This window comes from Hippocampus comes, unplaced genomic scaffold (assembly GCF_001891065.2).
Source record: "Hippocampus comes isolate QL1 unplaced genomic scaffold, H_comes_QL1_v1.1 scaffold122, whole genome shotgun sequence".
NCBI lineage: Eukaryota > Metazoa > Chordata > Actinopteri > Syngnathiformes > Syngnathidae > Hippocampus > Hippocampus comes.
In genome coordinates this window covers 2,480,544-2,498,605 of record NW_017842059.1, presented here as the reverse complement: position 1 = coordinate 2,498,605, position 18,062 = coordinate 2,480,544, and the positions used below count along the sequence as shown (strand labels likewise).

The window sequence follows — 18,062 nt, the reverse complement described above, 5'->3', positions numbered from 1 at the left end:
GCTCTAAAAATTCTGCATTACACCAAAATATTCGGACAATCTGCCACTAAATTCACACAAAAGTTCAGAGGTTTAACCAGCACTGGGTGTGACATTCAAGACCTTAGAATACCCCAGGAGACCTCAACCCTGCAAGCATCAAAGTATGCATGCTTATCTTCATATTTGGGTTTTGTTGTCCTTTTTTAAAATGTATTTATTTATTTTTTTGCAATTTCCACTGAATGATGAGTCTGAATGCCTGAATAAGGTCAAAACAAAAAGTACCGAAGAGAAGAACAACAATATATACGGGCAGTTGTGTGCAGTAAAAACTTAAATTGTTCCTCAAAATTACATGTGTAGACAATGAAGGTTTTATAATGGTGACAGGGTGACTCTGAAGCAGGAAATTGCCCATTGTCCTGGAATATTTGAATCACACAACAACGAGTTGATTATAGGTCTGCGTTGCAGTTATGTTGTCAGTGGGGGATTAGCTGCAGTGCCGTGTCAGTTTGTGTTAGTATGAAGCTGTCCGCACAATTCGATCGTGATTTTCTACAGATTCATTTCAACTGTTAAATTTTTCGATATATTTTTTTCTCTAAATGATGTCATCACATATGGCATCCAAAGTGAAAGAAATATTCCCAGCATCAGTTTGATGTATTGCAAAACTGTCCTGGAATTTGTGAGCTAATTTGAGGGAGCGTGTGTGCATGTGCTGGTCCCAAAACAAAGGATTGGGAGACAGCGTGTGTGATTGGCACACAATGCAGATGTGTGGGCAGCAGATGCCAGCTGGAGAAAGCTAAGTGGGTTTGTGGAAGGAGGAAAAGATGAGTGTGTGCTCTTCCTACCCCCCATCCTCCAGTGAAAAAAAGATGCTTTGGTTGACAGGAAAATAAAGGAAATGATGGGAGTGTCATCAATCAAAACCACTGACACAAACAAAGGAAGACAAGAGGCATAAACCTGCCCACTCTCGCTCCGTTAGGACCACCGCAAAGGCCCCACCCAGACATCAGCCGACTTCCACTATTACTGCCGAAGAAAAGATGAAACATCTTGCTACTCGACCACTGTCCAACTTTTTGACTGAAGTTGCTGTTTTTCACCATGTCATGACACACGACGAAACATTGCTCAACTATATTGGGATAAAGAGACCAAAAAAAAAAGCCAGAAACAGTGTTTCCCATTCACAATTATATGTCGTCACAAAAAACCTTCAGACACCTGTTCAGTTTCGGCAAGTCTTACAGCCGCAGTCGCCTGTTCAGTCTCACTATCATTACACAAGTTGGACACGCCAAATGATGGCTGCCGTAGTCGGTACAGATGTATTCGGATATGAAAATTCCCACAAAGGAAATACAAGGATCGGATCCATGTGATAAAATTCACTTTTGGCTTAGAAGAGAGGCTCGAAGACCTTGGAGATGTTATCCAATGACTTGCTCAAGGATACTCAGGCAAGGTGAATCTTTTCCAGCTGAATAAGTGTCTCTGTAATCTATAAAAGCCACATAATGTGTTAAAAAGACACAATCCAGATTCCCATTAATGTGATATTGGGGGAAATTATCTGTAGTTTGAAGTCTATAGCCTTGAAGAGCCTTGTAATCCTACGCATACAGTGACAGTACCACCCCCTTGCTGCAACGGGAATTTTTCCAGGGAGCGACAGACAACCTGAGTAAGAGAACCTCAATATGTCAGCGCATGCTCGGTCAAAATTCTCAAACTGGCTTTTTGAAAGTATGTTATTACGTCTAGCTTTCTGTGTAAAGAAAGAAAGGAAGAATCAACCTCGGGACATTCTGTCTATTTACTTTGTAACTCTATACTCTTACCAATAGATGTATGAGGAGGAGGAGCCTAATTATGTCATTCAAGAGCTGCAATAAGTACATCAATGTGACTCATACACCTAATTATTGTGCTGCAGTTATTTATGATTACAGTTTATGCAATACTTAACAAATTTATTAGACTCACATCACCTATTGGACAGACAACAGTGGCATCAACGGACTCATACACCTAATTATTGTGCTGCAGTTATTTACGATTACAATTTATGCAATACTTAACAAATTTGTTAGACTCACATCACCTATAGGACAGACAAGTTTCAATATTCATAATAAATATTGATTTTAGAGTTGCGGAGACTTCAGTTTGTTCTACGTTAGTGCATTTTTATGAGGCTTTCAATTTCGGCCAAATTTTGCGAATGTAACTGATAAAAAAAAAAAAAATATATATATATATATATATATATACCCAAATTGTCGCTGTTGTTTTTTTTTTTTAGTTTTTTCCTTGCCCTCCTGGAGGTTAAGATCAGCGGATGTCGTTAATATTTGTCAAGTGTGGGCATTTGAAGAGCTTTGAGACTTTTTGTTATATAAATAAATTTGACTTGACTTGATTTGCCCACTCACAAATGCTTGGTGCAACATTAAAACTAAAGCAAGAGAGAGTCATCCAATGTGGGCTCGTCTTCGATCCCAAAATAGAAATAGTCAATTCCACAAAGTGCAATTCTGTGTCTTATTAAGAAGGTCACACTGATGCTTGTTGTTTAATTCAATTTTGCAGGCGGAACAGGCGTCAATATCGCCCGCTAGGTGGCGACCTTGATCTAATGCGACTCACCTTGGACCGGCGTCTGCGCTTGACTGGTGCCAGACAACAAGCTGGATCAGCATCATGAACTGCTGCATTGCATATTAAGCGTTTGACTTCAATTGGAGAAGAGTTATACAGGCCATTAAATGTGCTATAGTTAATAGACTAATGGCTGCACACTTTCCTTTCCACTATCAGCCTCACAGTGACCTGATGGCTGACCGGAGATGGCCGAATTGACTGTCAATGCTTTGTTGACCCCCGGGATAAGACTCGGCGCAGTTTATCCTTAAATGTCACTCAGTGACCCGTCGAATTTGATGGTTGTGTGGCAAATGTCGCGTGGAAATGTCACGTCACTCCATCTCTGTCTCGTCTCTGCAAGCTACTGAGAAGAGAGTGACTTGTGCGGGGTGTTCACGCGGGTGGGGCCGAGTTATTTGCCCCCCCCCCCCATACCTCCACCCTCTCTATCCATTTCCCATTTGGATTGACGGGGGTTCTAGTCAGTGAAGACCCGCCTCCAGCCTCTGGTGCGCCGGGTGGTGCGTCTCTGTGCTGGTGTCCGCTTCTATCCCTTATTCCACTGGGGAAGAGGGTAAGGGAGGGAGAGAAAGAGAGCGAGCGAGAGAAAGCTGGACCCGAGAGAAGAAGAGAAAACAATTAAAAGATAAAGCATAAGAGAGGAGAAACCGGCACAATGGCAAAAATGGCACTCATGGCGGGGATTTTGTTCACGGTTGCCTTTCTTGTTTCTGGGATTTCTACACTTGTTTCCCAGTCTAGGACATACCCGCCTAATGAAGGTAAGAGTGACGTGAGCTTTACGTCTTAATTTCGCTTATCTTCTCACTATGTGTGAACCTTTGCGTCCAGCTGCAAAGAATTTAATTGATGAAAATTCACTGACACGCTTAGTTTGCAACTTTCACACTGCTTTGTTGGAGCAAAAGTCGTCCAACTAAATGCTCATCGAGGAGGCACTCGGAGAGGTCTGGCATCGGCTCGGACCTTCTAACGAGAACCAAAGACCCTGAAAATAACTCGTTTTCCGAATTGTTGGACAGATAAGACAACGAGGACTTTACGCGTCATTTGCGCATCGGTATCCGACCGAACGGGGTCTTCTTCGGCGCCAGTCGCGTTCCATTTTCTGGTTAGCGACGGACATTTGATAAACTAGCCATTTAATATTTTCTGTTTGGACAAATTGTAATAGAATGTGTGGTGTACAAGTGCGCGCACTATAAGCGCCATATGAAACATCTAAGATAAAACCAAGCACAGCTCCGTAGGTTTTCAGGTCCTCGACTGGTCCGCTGCCTCTTTGCGCGTGTCCCGGCTGCCTTACACGTCGGCTACTTTGAAAATTTTAAATAAAGCGTATGCGTCATGCTGCAAAAATGAAATGTCCAAAATAAATTGTCGTTCAGAATATTGGGGAATGTTTTCCAGCTGTCCATTGACACGTGCATTTAAACTAATGTATGCTGTTATTTGTATGCATTTTAAAATACATGCGCGTGCATGACAATAATACCTGTTTTGTTTATTTTTAGGTATAAAAAACGTCAGTAAAAAAATCAGTTTTTCTTGGCCATTTGCTTGGCACATATTTAATGATTCTGGTTCACTCAGATCAATTTATCGAGTGAAACGCGTGCGTTCAAGTTTAAATAGACGTTTTCGTCATTGATTCCGATTACAGTATATCTAACACTGTTGAAACAGGTATTCAATACAAGTGCGTGTGTGTGTGGGGGGGGGTTAATTTAAAGATTCAAAGAAAGGGTGGGTGACATTATAGTTACTTTAAGTGATTTTTTTAAATTAAAAAAAAGGAAAAAATCAAACGTTTAAATTTAAAAAAATGTAATTGTAACATTTGTTTTATATACACAGTTTCTCGTTTTACAAATGGCGTTAGGGAGAATTTTATATATATATATATATATATAAAATTGCTTTTTTATAAGGTTTGTTTTCAAAAACATTTTTTTCCTTGTCCGCATGCACGTTAAAATCCCCCCCCCCCCAAAAAAAATCAAGTTTCTTTCCCGAGATGGCTGTATTGTGTTCTTCTTTCTCACTTTGTTGGAGTTCAGTTGGACAACCTAACGTGCCAGTGCTGATGTGTATGACCAGACTCAGAATGAATGTACCTTTCTCCTATTCCTGCTTTCTAGTCACGTTATTGGACTCCAGAGCAGCACAGGGGGAGCTAGGATGGGTCGCCAATCCAACAGAAGGAGGGGTAAGTGTCTCCTTGTCAGGATTTTTTTACTTCTCTACCGAAAGAAAATGGAAGCGATATTCTCTTTGCAAAGTTGTTATCCAGGTGAACCCAATCGAGGATTAGGGTGAACCTTCACCCTAATCCCTGATCATTTATGCTAAAATGAAGATCAAAGGACATTCTTCATAATCCTGAAAACAAAATGATTAAAAACATTCCGTATGCTTCATGAAGACTCCCTGGAACACCCCCTGTAGTCATCCCCTCAAACATGCTCCCCTTTCTTCTCGCTGCCTTTCTCTGTAATGGTCAGAGGGGCAATACTGCAGCAGGCGTCAGGTTTCCTGAATAGACGATGAATTGAATCGCCCTTTGTGGAGAAACTTTATATCCTTTTCTACCAGAGAGTGGAAGGAAGAGGGGGTGGGTTGGCTTGTTGGTAGAGAGGGGGACCTCTGGATCGAATGAGTACGAGAGAGAGTACAGTGGGGTTCAGCTATAGCCACTGGATGAAGGGAATGACCGCTGCTTTCTCGTAATCGGGGGCAGGGTCAACCAAATGCATGATCCATGGTTGAATAAGATGTCACAGTAAATTTGTTGAGGAAAAAATAAGACATGTACGGTAACTGTAATGATACTGGAAGAAATAACGAAGATATAGTGCTTGACCTCTGATTGGATATCGTCCCGCTCGATAGAATGTGTTCTTAACACTAGTCAAGTTTATCCATGGCCTCAAATGAACCCGTTAATGTTTTCTAAAAATTAATACAAGTTAGTATCCACTATGTTATTTAATAAATAAGAAACCCAGGGGAAACTGAATTACATATGGTGCAGCTGCCGCAGGGTCTGCTTAGAAGCTGTTTTCAATGAACCTGGCCAGTGCTGTGCTCATATTCCCCCTTCTGCAATTGAATCACAAACAAGTGACTGACAGAGACTTGGCAGCCTCAGCAAGCCTGCATTCATCCTCTCATTAGAGCGAATTGGTCTTATTCTGCCTCCTCCGTAAGATTAGGGAAAGGTGCTTGATTTCCACAACACAAGCGCACACAATGACGTGAGCGGAAAAGCCCAGAGCCGTGGGGAATGCTGGAGATTTTCTGAAATCATAGTCACAAGCTCTAAATAACGTTGTTTATGTTAAGGTACCACACAACTCTGACAGCGTAATGGTTATCGTACACTCCTTTGTTGTGGTTATTTTTATCTTGGTTTTTCAATGATGTAGATACAGCAGCAGGCCAACACGTTCATTTTTCCAACCAAACTCACAGCAAAAAATGTACTGAGTAGTGCCCTGTCAAGAAGGGACACTTGTACCTAAAAACACCCCCATCCCTGCTCAGACGAAATAAGACTAGTCACGCAAGATAAGGTAATCCAAGCAGCCCTTGTCTACGTCTCCTCCTACAATGAGTTCATACCAACAGAAGTAGCGGACACGTGTTTTGTCTCTTCATGTCTTAAAATGGGCATACATTACAGTATGACTCGTATGTCACAGACCAGCCATAAAGTGTTTTTTTTTTCTTGCGTGTGTTATGAGTTCATGAAGCATCACATAAGTATTTGATATGAAGATGCAAATTTCCTCTCTCTCTGCCAAGCAAATCCTTTATATACAGTAAATATCCGCATGAGTGTCGATTGGAATCTAACAAGTAGCTTAGATGCAATTCATAAAATATGCATAAAGTTTGGCCATCAATTAATAGCACTGCTGAGATATATTGACTTGTATTTCCTGCGTGTTTTTTTTTTGCAAGGTATTCATAATTATGAGCATTCAGCAGCTTGTAGTGATGAACAATGTGTGCTTTCTAAATTCAATTGGTTGAACAGTCATTCATAATGTTCTAAAATGAGAAAAACATGATCAAATTTTATGACAGTGTTAATGTAAATGACCGCAGTGTATTGCTCAAAGATATAAGATAAGATAACCTTTATTTGTCCCACACTGGGGAAATTAGCAGTGTACACCAACAAAATTGTGGGGGGGTAAAGTGTTTCATTGCACAAAATAAATGTTTCAGAAAAGAACTGTACACAGTTTAATATAAGTTCAATATAAAATAAAGCATTAGCAATATATGTGTTGAATAAATATAATAATAAATAGCAATAGCATAGAAAACACAGCGTAAGGTGGCTGTGCTATTTACAATGGTTAAAGGTTTTCACGCATGTTTATTCGGCAGATATGTTGAAAGCCTTTTTGTAACATGAATTGGTTGCGCGCTTTCACCAGTGGGAGGAGGTGAGCATCATGGATGAGAAGAACATTCCCATTCGGACGTACCAGGTGTGCAATGTCATGGAGCCAAACCAGAACAACTGGCTCCGCACTGACTGGATTTCTCGTGGAGGCGCCCAGCGCGTCTACATCGAGATCAAGTTCACCCTACGAGACTGCAACAGCCTTCCTGGGCTTATGGGAACTTGCAAGGAAACCTTCAATCTGTACTACTATGAGTCCAACAACGACAAAGAGCGCTACATTCGTGAAAACCAGTTTGCCAAAATTGATACTATCGCCGCTGATGAGAGTTTCACTCAGGTGGACATCGGCGACCGCATCATGAAGCTAAATACAGAGGTGCGCGATGTAGGTGCCCTGACCCGCAAGGGCTTCTATTTGGCCTTCCAGGATGTCGGAGCCTGCATTGCACTTGTGTCAGTCAGGGTCTTCTACAAGAAATGTCCATTGGCGGTGCGTAACTTGGCCCAGTTTCCTGATACAATCACTGGAGCCGATACCTCCTCGCTGGTGGAGGTTCGTGGATCCTGCGTGGATAATTCAGAGGAGAAAGAGATCCCCAAAATGTACTGCGGAGCCGATGGAGAGTGGTTGGTGCCCATTGGAAACTGCCTCTGCAACCCTGGGTACGAGGAGCGAAATGCAGACTGCCAAGGTAAGAAACTGAAACATTCTCTGTTTGTTGATCCAACATTTTTAAATATTCAGCTCTCGCGCTCCCTCCATTGCGTTTATACTTGATGCTCTCTTTGTTTGATCCAAACCAATTCCTCGACCTTTCCCTATCTTTAGCCTCAAATGTTCTCACTGCAGTTTTCTTTTCAGCTTGGGCAATAGATATAATAATGAAAGTAGATGAAGTAATTAGTAGGCCTACTGTGTTGTGCAATGGGATTTATCCCCTGAGAATTGGTGACTCCAGGATGAGGGTAGGTGGCTCTAATGCAGGAGTGCCTAACCAGTCCATTGTGGTTGACCGATAGACTGCCGACTGGTCCCATGTAGACCACAAGAGGGGCGTGGAGCAAAGAAAAAAAAGTGTTTGTGTGTGTGTGTGTGTGCGTGTGTGTGTGTGTGTGTGCGTTCGTGCGTGTGTGCATGTTGCTGTTGTTTTATATCTATCCATTTTCTGATCCCCTTATCGTCACAAGGGTGACAGGGCATGCTGGAGCCTTTCCCAGGTGTCTTTGGACACTAGGCGAGGGACACCCTGAACTAGCAATCGCAAGGCACACATGGTTATTCATCTATATGTGCCCTGCGATTGCCTGCCAAAAAAAGATTGGGCACCCCTGCTCGAATGGGACTGCAGAGCTTTAGACAAAAATGTGGTTTAGAGTTAATCATTTTGAGCAGGTAAAAGAGGAGTGAAAATCTGCAGGTTTGCGATGGGAGTGCGAAAGTAATTGTGGGGGGGGGGGGTGTCTTTGGTTGTGGGGACTAGCCCTTCGAGGATACTTGTTCTTTAGCAAGCTGTGATCCTGCAATGGTTTGTATGATGGGAGTCAAAGGTCAGAGGAAAGATTCCTCCTTCCAGGTTTTTTATCAGAAGGAATGAACTGCAGGGCGGCATGGTGGTAGTCTAGTTAACACATCTGCCTTACAGTGCAGAGGTGCAGGGTTCGATTCCTATGTGGAGTTTGCATGTTCTCCCTGTGCCTGCGTGGGTTTTCTCTGGGTACTCCGGTTTCCTCCCACATTCCAAAAGCATGCGTGGCAGGCAAATGGAACACTAATTATTACCCCTGCTTCTGTTGGATTGTCAGTGCGAATGGTTGTTTGTCTATGTGTGCCCTGTGAGTGGCTGGCAAACAGTTCAGGGTGTCCCCTCGCCTACTGCCCGAAGACAGCTGGGATAGGCTCCAGCACGCCCCTTGACCCTTGTGAGGATAAGGATCAGAAAATGGATGGATGGATGGAAAGCACTGCCAGCATGACAATGAATTTTATTTCTGTTTTATTTATTTGGGGTTTTTTTAGATTGAATTAGGATTGCTTTGCAGATTGAGTGCAGTATGTGAGCAAGTTGAGGCATATTTTTCATCTGACCAAACAAACGACTGCGGGTTCTGTCAGAGTATTTTACTGGTGCAGCCTACACAACATCCACTAACCGTTGGGGACTAACACTCAATAAGCACAGGGCCTCAGCAGTGAGGGGTCATAGGCTGAGCACGGGTGATTAACAAGGGGGCAGACAAGGACGCCTCTCTTTATTTATGGGGAGCCTTTATCTTGGACTAATTGCATGACAAACAGGACTAGTGATTTAGGGGTAGCGCTAGCTGCTTGGGGAGCCCAGGAAAAGCTGTCCAAGTGGTCACAGATGGTTCTGGATGACAACATGTGCTTGTGCTCCCGTACAAAAACGAACCGATTTGAGTTGTCAAAAAAGCTGTTTTTTTTCCTCAGAGTGATGGATAGATGGACGGTTTAAAAAGGAGACCGTGACTGGTATTTAGTTACAGACTTTAATAGAATCTTCAATAGCGTTTACTAAAATGTGTTCACTTCAAATCAAAATGACAGCCTCGCCCAGTTTGTGAGTGCCCCACTTTGGGCAGACCTCAAAATACGACTGTAAATCTTTTACATTTCAGAAGAAAAAAAATACCATACAGTGAAAAAACACAAAAAAAGGATTTGGAAACCATGATCATATGAAGCATGCAATCTCTTTTCAAGCCATCATGTCCATCACGTTCAGTTTACTTCAGCTAGCTGCGTCATTCTTGCTTTGATCGCCTAGTAACAATGGAAGAACATTTAAATTCGGTAACTTAATGCTGTTTGTGTGCTTGCTTGTGCTCAGGTGACCGAAAGGTTAAAAAAAAAATCGGGGCTCAATCGTTACGTGCATTGATTAGCTGTGTAATAGCGTCCAGTCTGACACGTTTTATGAGAGTCATTTAACTTCTCTTTGACAGAGGCATTCTGAGACATGAAGGGTATGACTTTAATGTGATCTAAATCTTGATTATGGTTCTATATCAATCTTCTATTTGTGAATGTGTATGTATAATACAGGTTTTCTTTGGCTCTTTCTATATATTACTATAGCTGTTCTTTAGTTTCTTGTTCCCAGCGCAGGATGAATGGGCTTTCCTCCGTCATTGTTTGGGGGCACCATCGGAGCTCAGTGTGGCTGGTGGTACTTAGGGACTGTGTGTGTGTGTGTGTGTGTGTGTGTCTGTGTGTGTGTGTGTCTGTGTGTGTGTGTGTTCATGCGTGCGTGCGTGTGAGAGAGAGAGAGCGAGAGAGAGGAGGGGGGTCGAGCATGTAGGAGTTGCATTCTCCACCACTGGCAGAGGTCAGAGGTGAGCCCCTCGTGCATCCATCTTAGCACTGTGTCTGACAGGGTTGCGGATCCAGGATTGATTAAGGCATCAGGGTTTTGACAGCTGTGTAGAGTGTGCGTCTGTGCTCAAGGTGGGCCGAGAGTGCTGAGGGTGTTGCCTATAGGCTAAAGCGAGAGGGGCAACCGGGGCACGGAGGTCCAAGGGGCCCCTGATTAAAAAAGAGAGGACTCTGTATGTTTGCATTTGGGATCCCTTTCGCTGCTCTGTTGTTGAAGGGTGGGGGTCAGGGCGTCCTCTCGCTCTTCATCTGGTGACGGGGTTCATGCTTTAGGACGGATGTTGATGTGCTGGTGGGGTGAGGGGAGATTAGTGAACTACATGTGTCACTCTGGGCCGATGGTAATTACAATTTGTCTCGTCAGGCAGGGCGAGGAGAATGAAGTGCACTGGCAGCAATTTGGTTTCTGCACTATCATCATCATCATCATCATCATATTCTGTTTGTTTTTAGGAAAATGTGTCGGCTTTCTGTGTTTATATCAGATGTTTATCTACAGTACACGCTGCATTGGTCAATCTGTGTGTTTGTTGTGGACAATGTGTTGTTAACGTGTGAAGTCGGCAGACACTTTAGGCAAAACAACTCCCCATCTCCCCGCCCCCTCCCACTAACACATACATTCCCCTCACCTCCAAACAACACATACGTAAAACATACACTTGTGATAGTTTGGTCCTGAACACGACCTTAAATGCAAAGTTGAAAGCTAATAGCTAAATGTTTTGTTTTGTTGAATATGTTTGTTTAAAGGAATGCCAAGAAACATCCTCTGTTGTTCAGCGTTTCGGTGCAGAAAACAATGACATTCCACCACAAAATATATCAAAATATGACGGGTTTATTTTCACTTGAGACATCTGTTAAGAGGTTTTTAGGGATGGAGTTGCTCCCGAGTGCGCGGGGATTTACCCCCCATTCCCGCCCTCGCCCTGTTGACAGTGTGAAATATGCATTTGGGAGTATCAATCCAAAATCAACTCAGATTCTCTTAAGACTGATAGTCGCTGGTGGCTTTATGCAAATAAGAATCTCAATTCATCAATTTCCGTCCTACATTCTTCATTCACACAAGCTAACAATTACTGTCCTTGTTTGTGTGGGTGTTTGTCTTAGTTTGGTCTGTATCGTATTTTCTCTTTTCATAGGTCTCTCCCTCCAACCTCCTTTCAGTTTAAGTTCCTGATATCCATTAAGGTCCTTTTTTTCCGGACGCTGCTTTTATTTTACAAACATTCTATTGTGGCTGTCCAGGTGGTTCGTGTTTGTAAAATGGAAGTGGTTTGAATAATGAGATTATCTTCATTGTTGGAAGAAAGATAACACAATGGAACATCATCATCTGTCATTGTTTCCACAAACACAATGTGGGAGTGTGCCCAAAAACCTGCGCAGTGGTCCAAATGCCAGCCAAGTCATGCTCAAAACATTTTTGTACAAACCAACGTCCATCCTCTCAAACCTAAAAAAAATGCATATTGCATAATGTAGTCACGTAGACACATATTTGCAAATTTGCACTGCAGATGCGCATATTAGTATGCATTAGCACACCGGCGTCGACACTGAGAGCGGAATGGAGCCCAGCAGAGTGGAGGTGAATGTACTCATCACTCACCCTGCCACCAGAGAGGCTCGGTTGTGCTGCTGAAAAGACACAAGGGATCAACCAAACAAGAGCAGGAAATAACAACAAATGTTGAATGGAAGACAAAATCTTTCACATATTTTCATCCACTGCCTCTAAAATAAGAAGAAATAGAGAAGTTTGGAAATGTGTTCCCAAAAAGAAAAAAAAAAGTCCATACCCCTAATACACATTTCCTCGACGAGTCGAAACGGGGAGGGGCGGTACGAGTGCTGATGGTAATTCGCTATCATTAAGCTGAGGTGCTGAAATGTTTTTCCTGCATGGGATGCTGTCCTGCCGCATTTGTTTCCTTCACAGTTCCTGACACTCACCACCCCTCTCTTTCTGCTCGCGGTGCCCTGTTAAGGGCAGGAAGCCAACGGTGATGGAGTGTGACCCGAGTTGATGGCTTTGCAGCTCCCACAGCGTCTGCTGCGTTGCCTATCAGTATATGCATCCAAGTCGAAACATATTTAGCTTACTTTATGCCAATAGTACAAAAAAAAAAGGGAATTCCACTCAAATGGCTGTCTTTGAAAGGCGATGTCTAGATTTGATATTCCGCCTGCCATTCAAAGCACTCTGGTGGAAATAAATGTTTCTTAAAATAAAGCTGAACCTCCAAAGACGAACAACATCCATATTGTTCCATTTTCAAATAAATCATCTCATGTGAAATAACGGAAATAAAAAGCGCAAAATAATCCAATAGCAAAATAATCCAATACATCTTTATTTATATAGTGCAGTTTTACCTGTAGCAAAGCACTTTACAGAATATTTGAACAAAAAACAAAAAAAAAACCCAATAACACAACAGAACACGTAACATAAAACTTTGACAATGATACGAACTGAACAACCATTCCAACATTTGCAGCGTTGTTTGAAGTGTTATCATCGATCAAATATCTCTAACTTAGAGCAATTTGTTTCACTTAAATCTTATTAGATGTTAGATTGATCCCAGACAGAATTGAAAACCATATTCTTTAAAAAAATATATGTATATTGTTTTACACTTAAATCACCAAAACTCCATTTGCTAATAAGGCCTTTGGGTCCTGGACAAAAACACATCCACATCTAACACAATACATCATGAATTGTGCTTTTGTTAGACGGCGCTGTCCTTAAATGTGACGTCAAAGTAAAATGAAATCTACAATCACATTAAGGAGAGTGATGAGACTTCTGAGTCACCCCCCACCCAAACAAAAAAACAAAAAGTATTGAATGATGATATAATCATCCCCTAATAATAAGTCACTCTATCACTGTCATTAATTTGCATTTGTGCTTGCATAATTTCCTGTCAGTCAACTCGACTAATTGGCACAATTGCATTTTTATGCAAAACAGTTCAGCCTCAGCACATCAAAAATGTGTCAACTAACATGATGGATGTATTTACTCGGGCGCTTGCTCCACATTTGCTCCGGAAACATCAGAATGTGGAAGAAATACATCACAATTTCAATCTCATCTCCTCTCCTCTCGGCCATCTTTTTGAAAAGCATCCTCTTTGAAGCTCATGATGGGAAGGGGGAGCGATTAAAGCAGTCAGCAAGCAAATTAGCATGTCAAAAGCCCCCTGAATCAATACCCCTGGCTGTAGCATCACAACCCTGCAGTTCTTTCAATCCCCCTTCAATGCCGTTTCCCCCATTCCTCCGGCTGTTTTCCTCCTCTCTCCATTTCAACCCGCACTTGTGCACACTCTCCTTCTTGCTCTCTTGCCCTTCTCTTTCTTTTTAGCTCACATTAAATTTGCCTACCTCCCCCCTCCGCCGTGAAACACTTTTCTCCCTCAGTTGAGAGATGGCAGGCGGAAGAGGTGTTTCTAAAGTGAGATGGACTGATGTATAGGCAGAGGAAGAAGTGGCTGGCCGTCAAATGGGCACAGCCTATTTTAGAGAGAGGGGTTTTTCTGCCATCGTCTTTGTTGCCAAAAGAGGAAGAAGAGTCCTTTCTTGCCGGGTAGAGCTGAGACGATGGATGAGGGAGATGGAGAGGCAAAGAGGGTGGTAGAGAGACAAAGAGAAACAAAAATCACAAGAGGAAGTGAAGTGGAGAGAGATTTAGTTACAGTCTGCAAACTGTGCTTTTGCTGTACTTGAGATGTTAGTTCACTATTACACCTCCATTCCCTCTCATCTGGGTCAAGCTGTTGCCTAAAGATGGGCATACACAGTACCATTTTAGAAATGGCAGTTTTAAATTTCAGCTCACATTGTTCGAGTAAATCGCCTGCGACAGAAAGTGAAAGTTGAAACTTGATGTATTCACACAGAACTGACCGAATGAGAGTGATGACCTAATTGCTTCCACTGCTGCATTTGAATCTTCGCTGGTCCACAGTCTTTCAACCTGTTGCTGAAATAGAAAAACAGACAGAGACAAACACTCCGCAACAACAAAACTGTGCTAACATCCATACCTTATCATTTGTGCCTTAATCGGGGCAGAGAAAACTTTTTTATACATGCGCCAGTGCTTCGCAAAATAGAATTTCTGTATCATGTACATCCACTTTCAGACTTAACTTGCCAAGCGTATGTCCAAGCCTTTATCCTCTCTATATTTGCTCTGTGCTTTTGTATTGGGCATATATGACAAGTTCCATCATCGACTTTTACGAGTGTCATAGTCACAGTGAGATCCGAGACTAAATAAGCAGCCCAACAGCTCATCAGACTGATGGCCAAGTTTCACTCGGAGTCTGACAATAGGAGGGTGATTGCAAACACCTTGAAACATTTAGACCCCCTAATGTCTCTTTCTGGTGTGGATTTTTATCTTCAGATTCCCATCCTGATAGAAGGTGGTCTTTGCTACTCCTCCGTTGTCATCTGTTTCCCTGCGGGGCATACATTCGGTAGCCAAATCAAAGACTGCTCTGTGGCTATCAGTTAGGTCTTATGACCCCAAAAAAAAAAAACACTTACAATAAAGGGCTGCTCTGTAATCTGCCCTGGCACAGGACGCAGGATCCATTTTAATGAACTCAGACCCCATGTATAATCACGGCAGTGGCTGCAAATGGTACAGTGGTTAATTATCCTTGGATTTGAATGCAAGGCTGTTTTTGGATGCATTTCATAACCTAATCCAATCACCTTGTTATACAACAGTACAAAATGCATTTTGTGTGATTCTTGCTTTTAACCTTTTATCAGGCAAGGTGCATTCATTTTGTAATATTTGTGGACGTTCCAAATGGAGTTTAGTGCGGCACTAACCAATCATTGAGGAACTATATGAGTAATATCATGAGAAAATAAATATCAATCCATCAATTTTCCGATCCGCTTATCCTCACAACGGTCGCTGGGAGGGCTGGAGCCTATCCCAGCTGTCTTCGGGCAGTAGGCGGGGGACACCCTGAACAGGTTGCCAGCCAGTCGCAGGGCACACACAGATGAACGCTCACAGCCACACCTAGGGACAATTTAGAGTGTTCAATCAACCTGCCATGCATGTTTTTGGAATGTGGGAGGAAACCGGAGTACCCGGAGAAAACCCACGCAAGCACAGGGAGAACATGCAAACTTCACACAAGGAGCCCCGAGCTGGAATTGAACCCGTATCTCTGCACCGTGAGGTCGACGCGCTAACCACTAGCCCACCGGGCCACAGAAAATAAATATACATTTTCAAATATAAACTACATTATTAATACTAATATATGCAGTAACTATAGGATGTCTGCTAGAGAGACCAGTCACTATTCTCTGTCCTTACACCAAAACGACCACCTTGCACAGTGCACACATAATGTAACACAACATCGATCTAATTATGTAACACTGAGAAAAAAAACAACAACAATAAAACAATCCTTTGTTCTTTTTCCTGAATAAATACACTGAAAGAACTCTGTTGTTTGTCAAAATCCCTCGATTACATGAAACACAGAAACCCTGGAATCCTGCTGAAGTTCACTGAATGACTGGTAATGATTATGTGTTTACATACATACATACATACATACCTGTACATACATACATAGGATCCTGGAGATGCTTAATGTTCCCTGTCCGTTGCATCCTCTCAACGGGAAAGCGGAGAATGTAATTCGGGAATGTGAAGGGTTCTCAGCACTGGGGAGCCAAAGCTGCAGATCAGTGACCGAGGCAGAGGTGTGTCCATGCAGGGGCACGTCTCTGGGATTATAAACCATGATCCCTTCTGATCCACAGTGAGCTGTCAAATGCTGCTGGAAGGGGAAGAGGAAAACCACAATCCCTCACAGGCACACACTATGTCGAGCGTAAGGGATGTAGGGAAGGGAAAGAAAAACTGATTGTGAATGAGAGTCAAGAAAGGAGAAAGCGGTTGAAAATAGAAGAGTTGCACGTTGCATTTAGATGTATTCAAGAAGAAGCATAAATGTGTTCAATGGAGGAAGTGCGTGAAAGGAAGACGAGACAATGATGAATGGACTTCTGTCTAGTTGGCGTGATAAATGGCTGGAGATGTGAAAGGTGAAGTGGGAGGTTATGCGTATTGATGGTGATTGCTCTCTGAACAGGCCTGCTGGAGTTGGGTCACGACCTGTGGTGGCTGCGGACGATATTACTGTCACTGCTGCTGACTGTACCTCATAGAGTACAGAGCACATGCTGCAGATTATCTCAAGTATTCTGATTTCAATGTTAGCAATGTCGTTTAACTGCCTGATTGTCTGATTTTAATCAAATTAGAAAAAATAAAAAATAAAACAAAAGGGAGTTACTGAAGCATGGGAATAAGTTTTGTGGCTTTGGTCCTGACAATTGACGTGACATTTTGGCTGCTGTTTACATAGGAAGAAACACATCGCGGTAGCAAGATGGTGCTTTTAGAAACTGTGCAAACTAGACGGTGGAGTGCAACATGAATATTTAGAGAGCATATTTTAGATGAACTTATAGAAAACATAATTGATTGATTAAATTCATATATTTTATATAAACTTAAGAAATGGGGAAAATGCATGATGTCGATTGGAATCAATCAATTACGTTTTGTATAAGTTCATCTAAAATATGCTCTCTAAATATTCACGTTGCACTCCACCGCCTCGTTTGCACAGCTTCTAAAAGCATTTCAATTTTGAGAATACTGATAGGATGGGAGACCGGGCCATGAGATGATGTCATATGAGAGTTTCTCTCTGCCACAACTCAATTGGCTGACAGTCAACAAAAGTGATGCACAGATTGCTGATCAATATTTCTTGGTTTGGAAGAACTCTTGGTAGTCCGAACTCTTTGCTGCATCAGCATTCACTGCATACCGAGCTGTCATGTAAAGGAGACGGCAAAGAATGTGAAGATTATCGTCCGAGATAAGAAGACCACTACTTCATTTTCCGTCTGTATGGGAGGACAGGCGCGTTCCCCCAAACAAACGTAACTTTATTGCCATTTTTTGTGTCTACAATATAGACGCGCGACATGGTTTCTGGTCCAGTAGTGTCATCGTTTCAGTGCAAAACCTGTTTCCACAGTCAAATTTAGCATGTTCGTTTTATTGACACAGTGACAAATCCACCCCCTCCATGTATCAAAGCTTCTTTGCAAATTTTAGGCCTTTTTTCCCCATTTCTAGCATTCCCATCAGGTTTACTTTTGCACTTCTTGAATTTTCGATTAAAACTAGGTGGATCCAAACCCACCTAGTTACACCTTTGTGTTTCTCATTTTAAAGCTAAAGGCCAACACATTGTAGCCCAAGAGTAATAAGTTATAAGGAACTCATTATATCCACAAGCAGTCAACCTTTCTTAGCTGCAAGGACAGATTAGTTAGACTAACCAGTGGGGCAAAAAAGACCCATAGGCAAGTTAAAGGCGGCATGCAAAGATTGGAATGCACACACACACACACACACACACACACACACACACACACACACACACACACACACACACACACACACACACACACACACCTCTCCACCTCGAC

The 18,062-nt window shown here is 42.4% G+C and overlaps 1 protein-coding gene across 2 annotated transcripts in view; it reads left to right on the top strand.

The window, feature by feature from the left end:
• Positions 1 to 3,110: 3,110 nt before the first annotated feature.
• The window catches only part of epha4l (eph receptor A4, like), a 49,837-nt gene continuing 34,885 nt past the window's right edge, over positions 3,111 to 18,062 (top strand). The window contains exons 1-3 of one of the 2 annotated variants that reach the window (XM_019861560.1): positions 3,111 to 3,425; positions 4,806 to 4,873; positions 7,116 to 7,779. In XM_019861560.1, coding sequence (XP_019717119.1) covers positions 3,320 to 3,425; positions 4,806 to 4,873; positions 7,116 to 7,779 — 838 coding nt within the window. In that variant the 5' untranslated portion in view covers positions 3,111 to 3,319. The remainder of the gene's footprint in view (positions 3,426 to 4,805; positions 4,874 to 7,115; positions 7,780 to 18,062) is intronic. The other variant, XM_019861559.1, reaches the window with a different exon arrangement.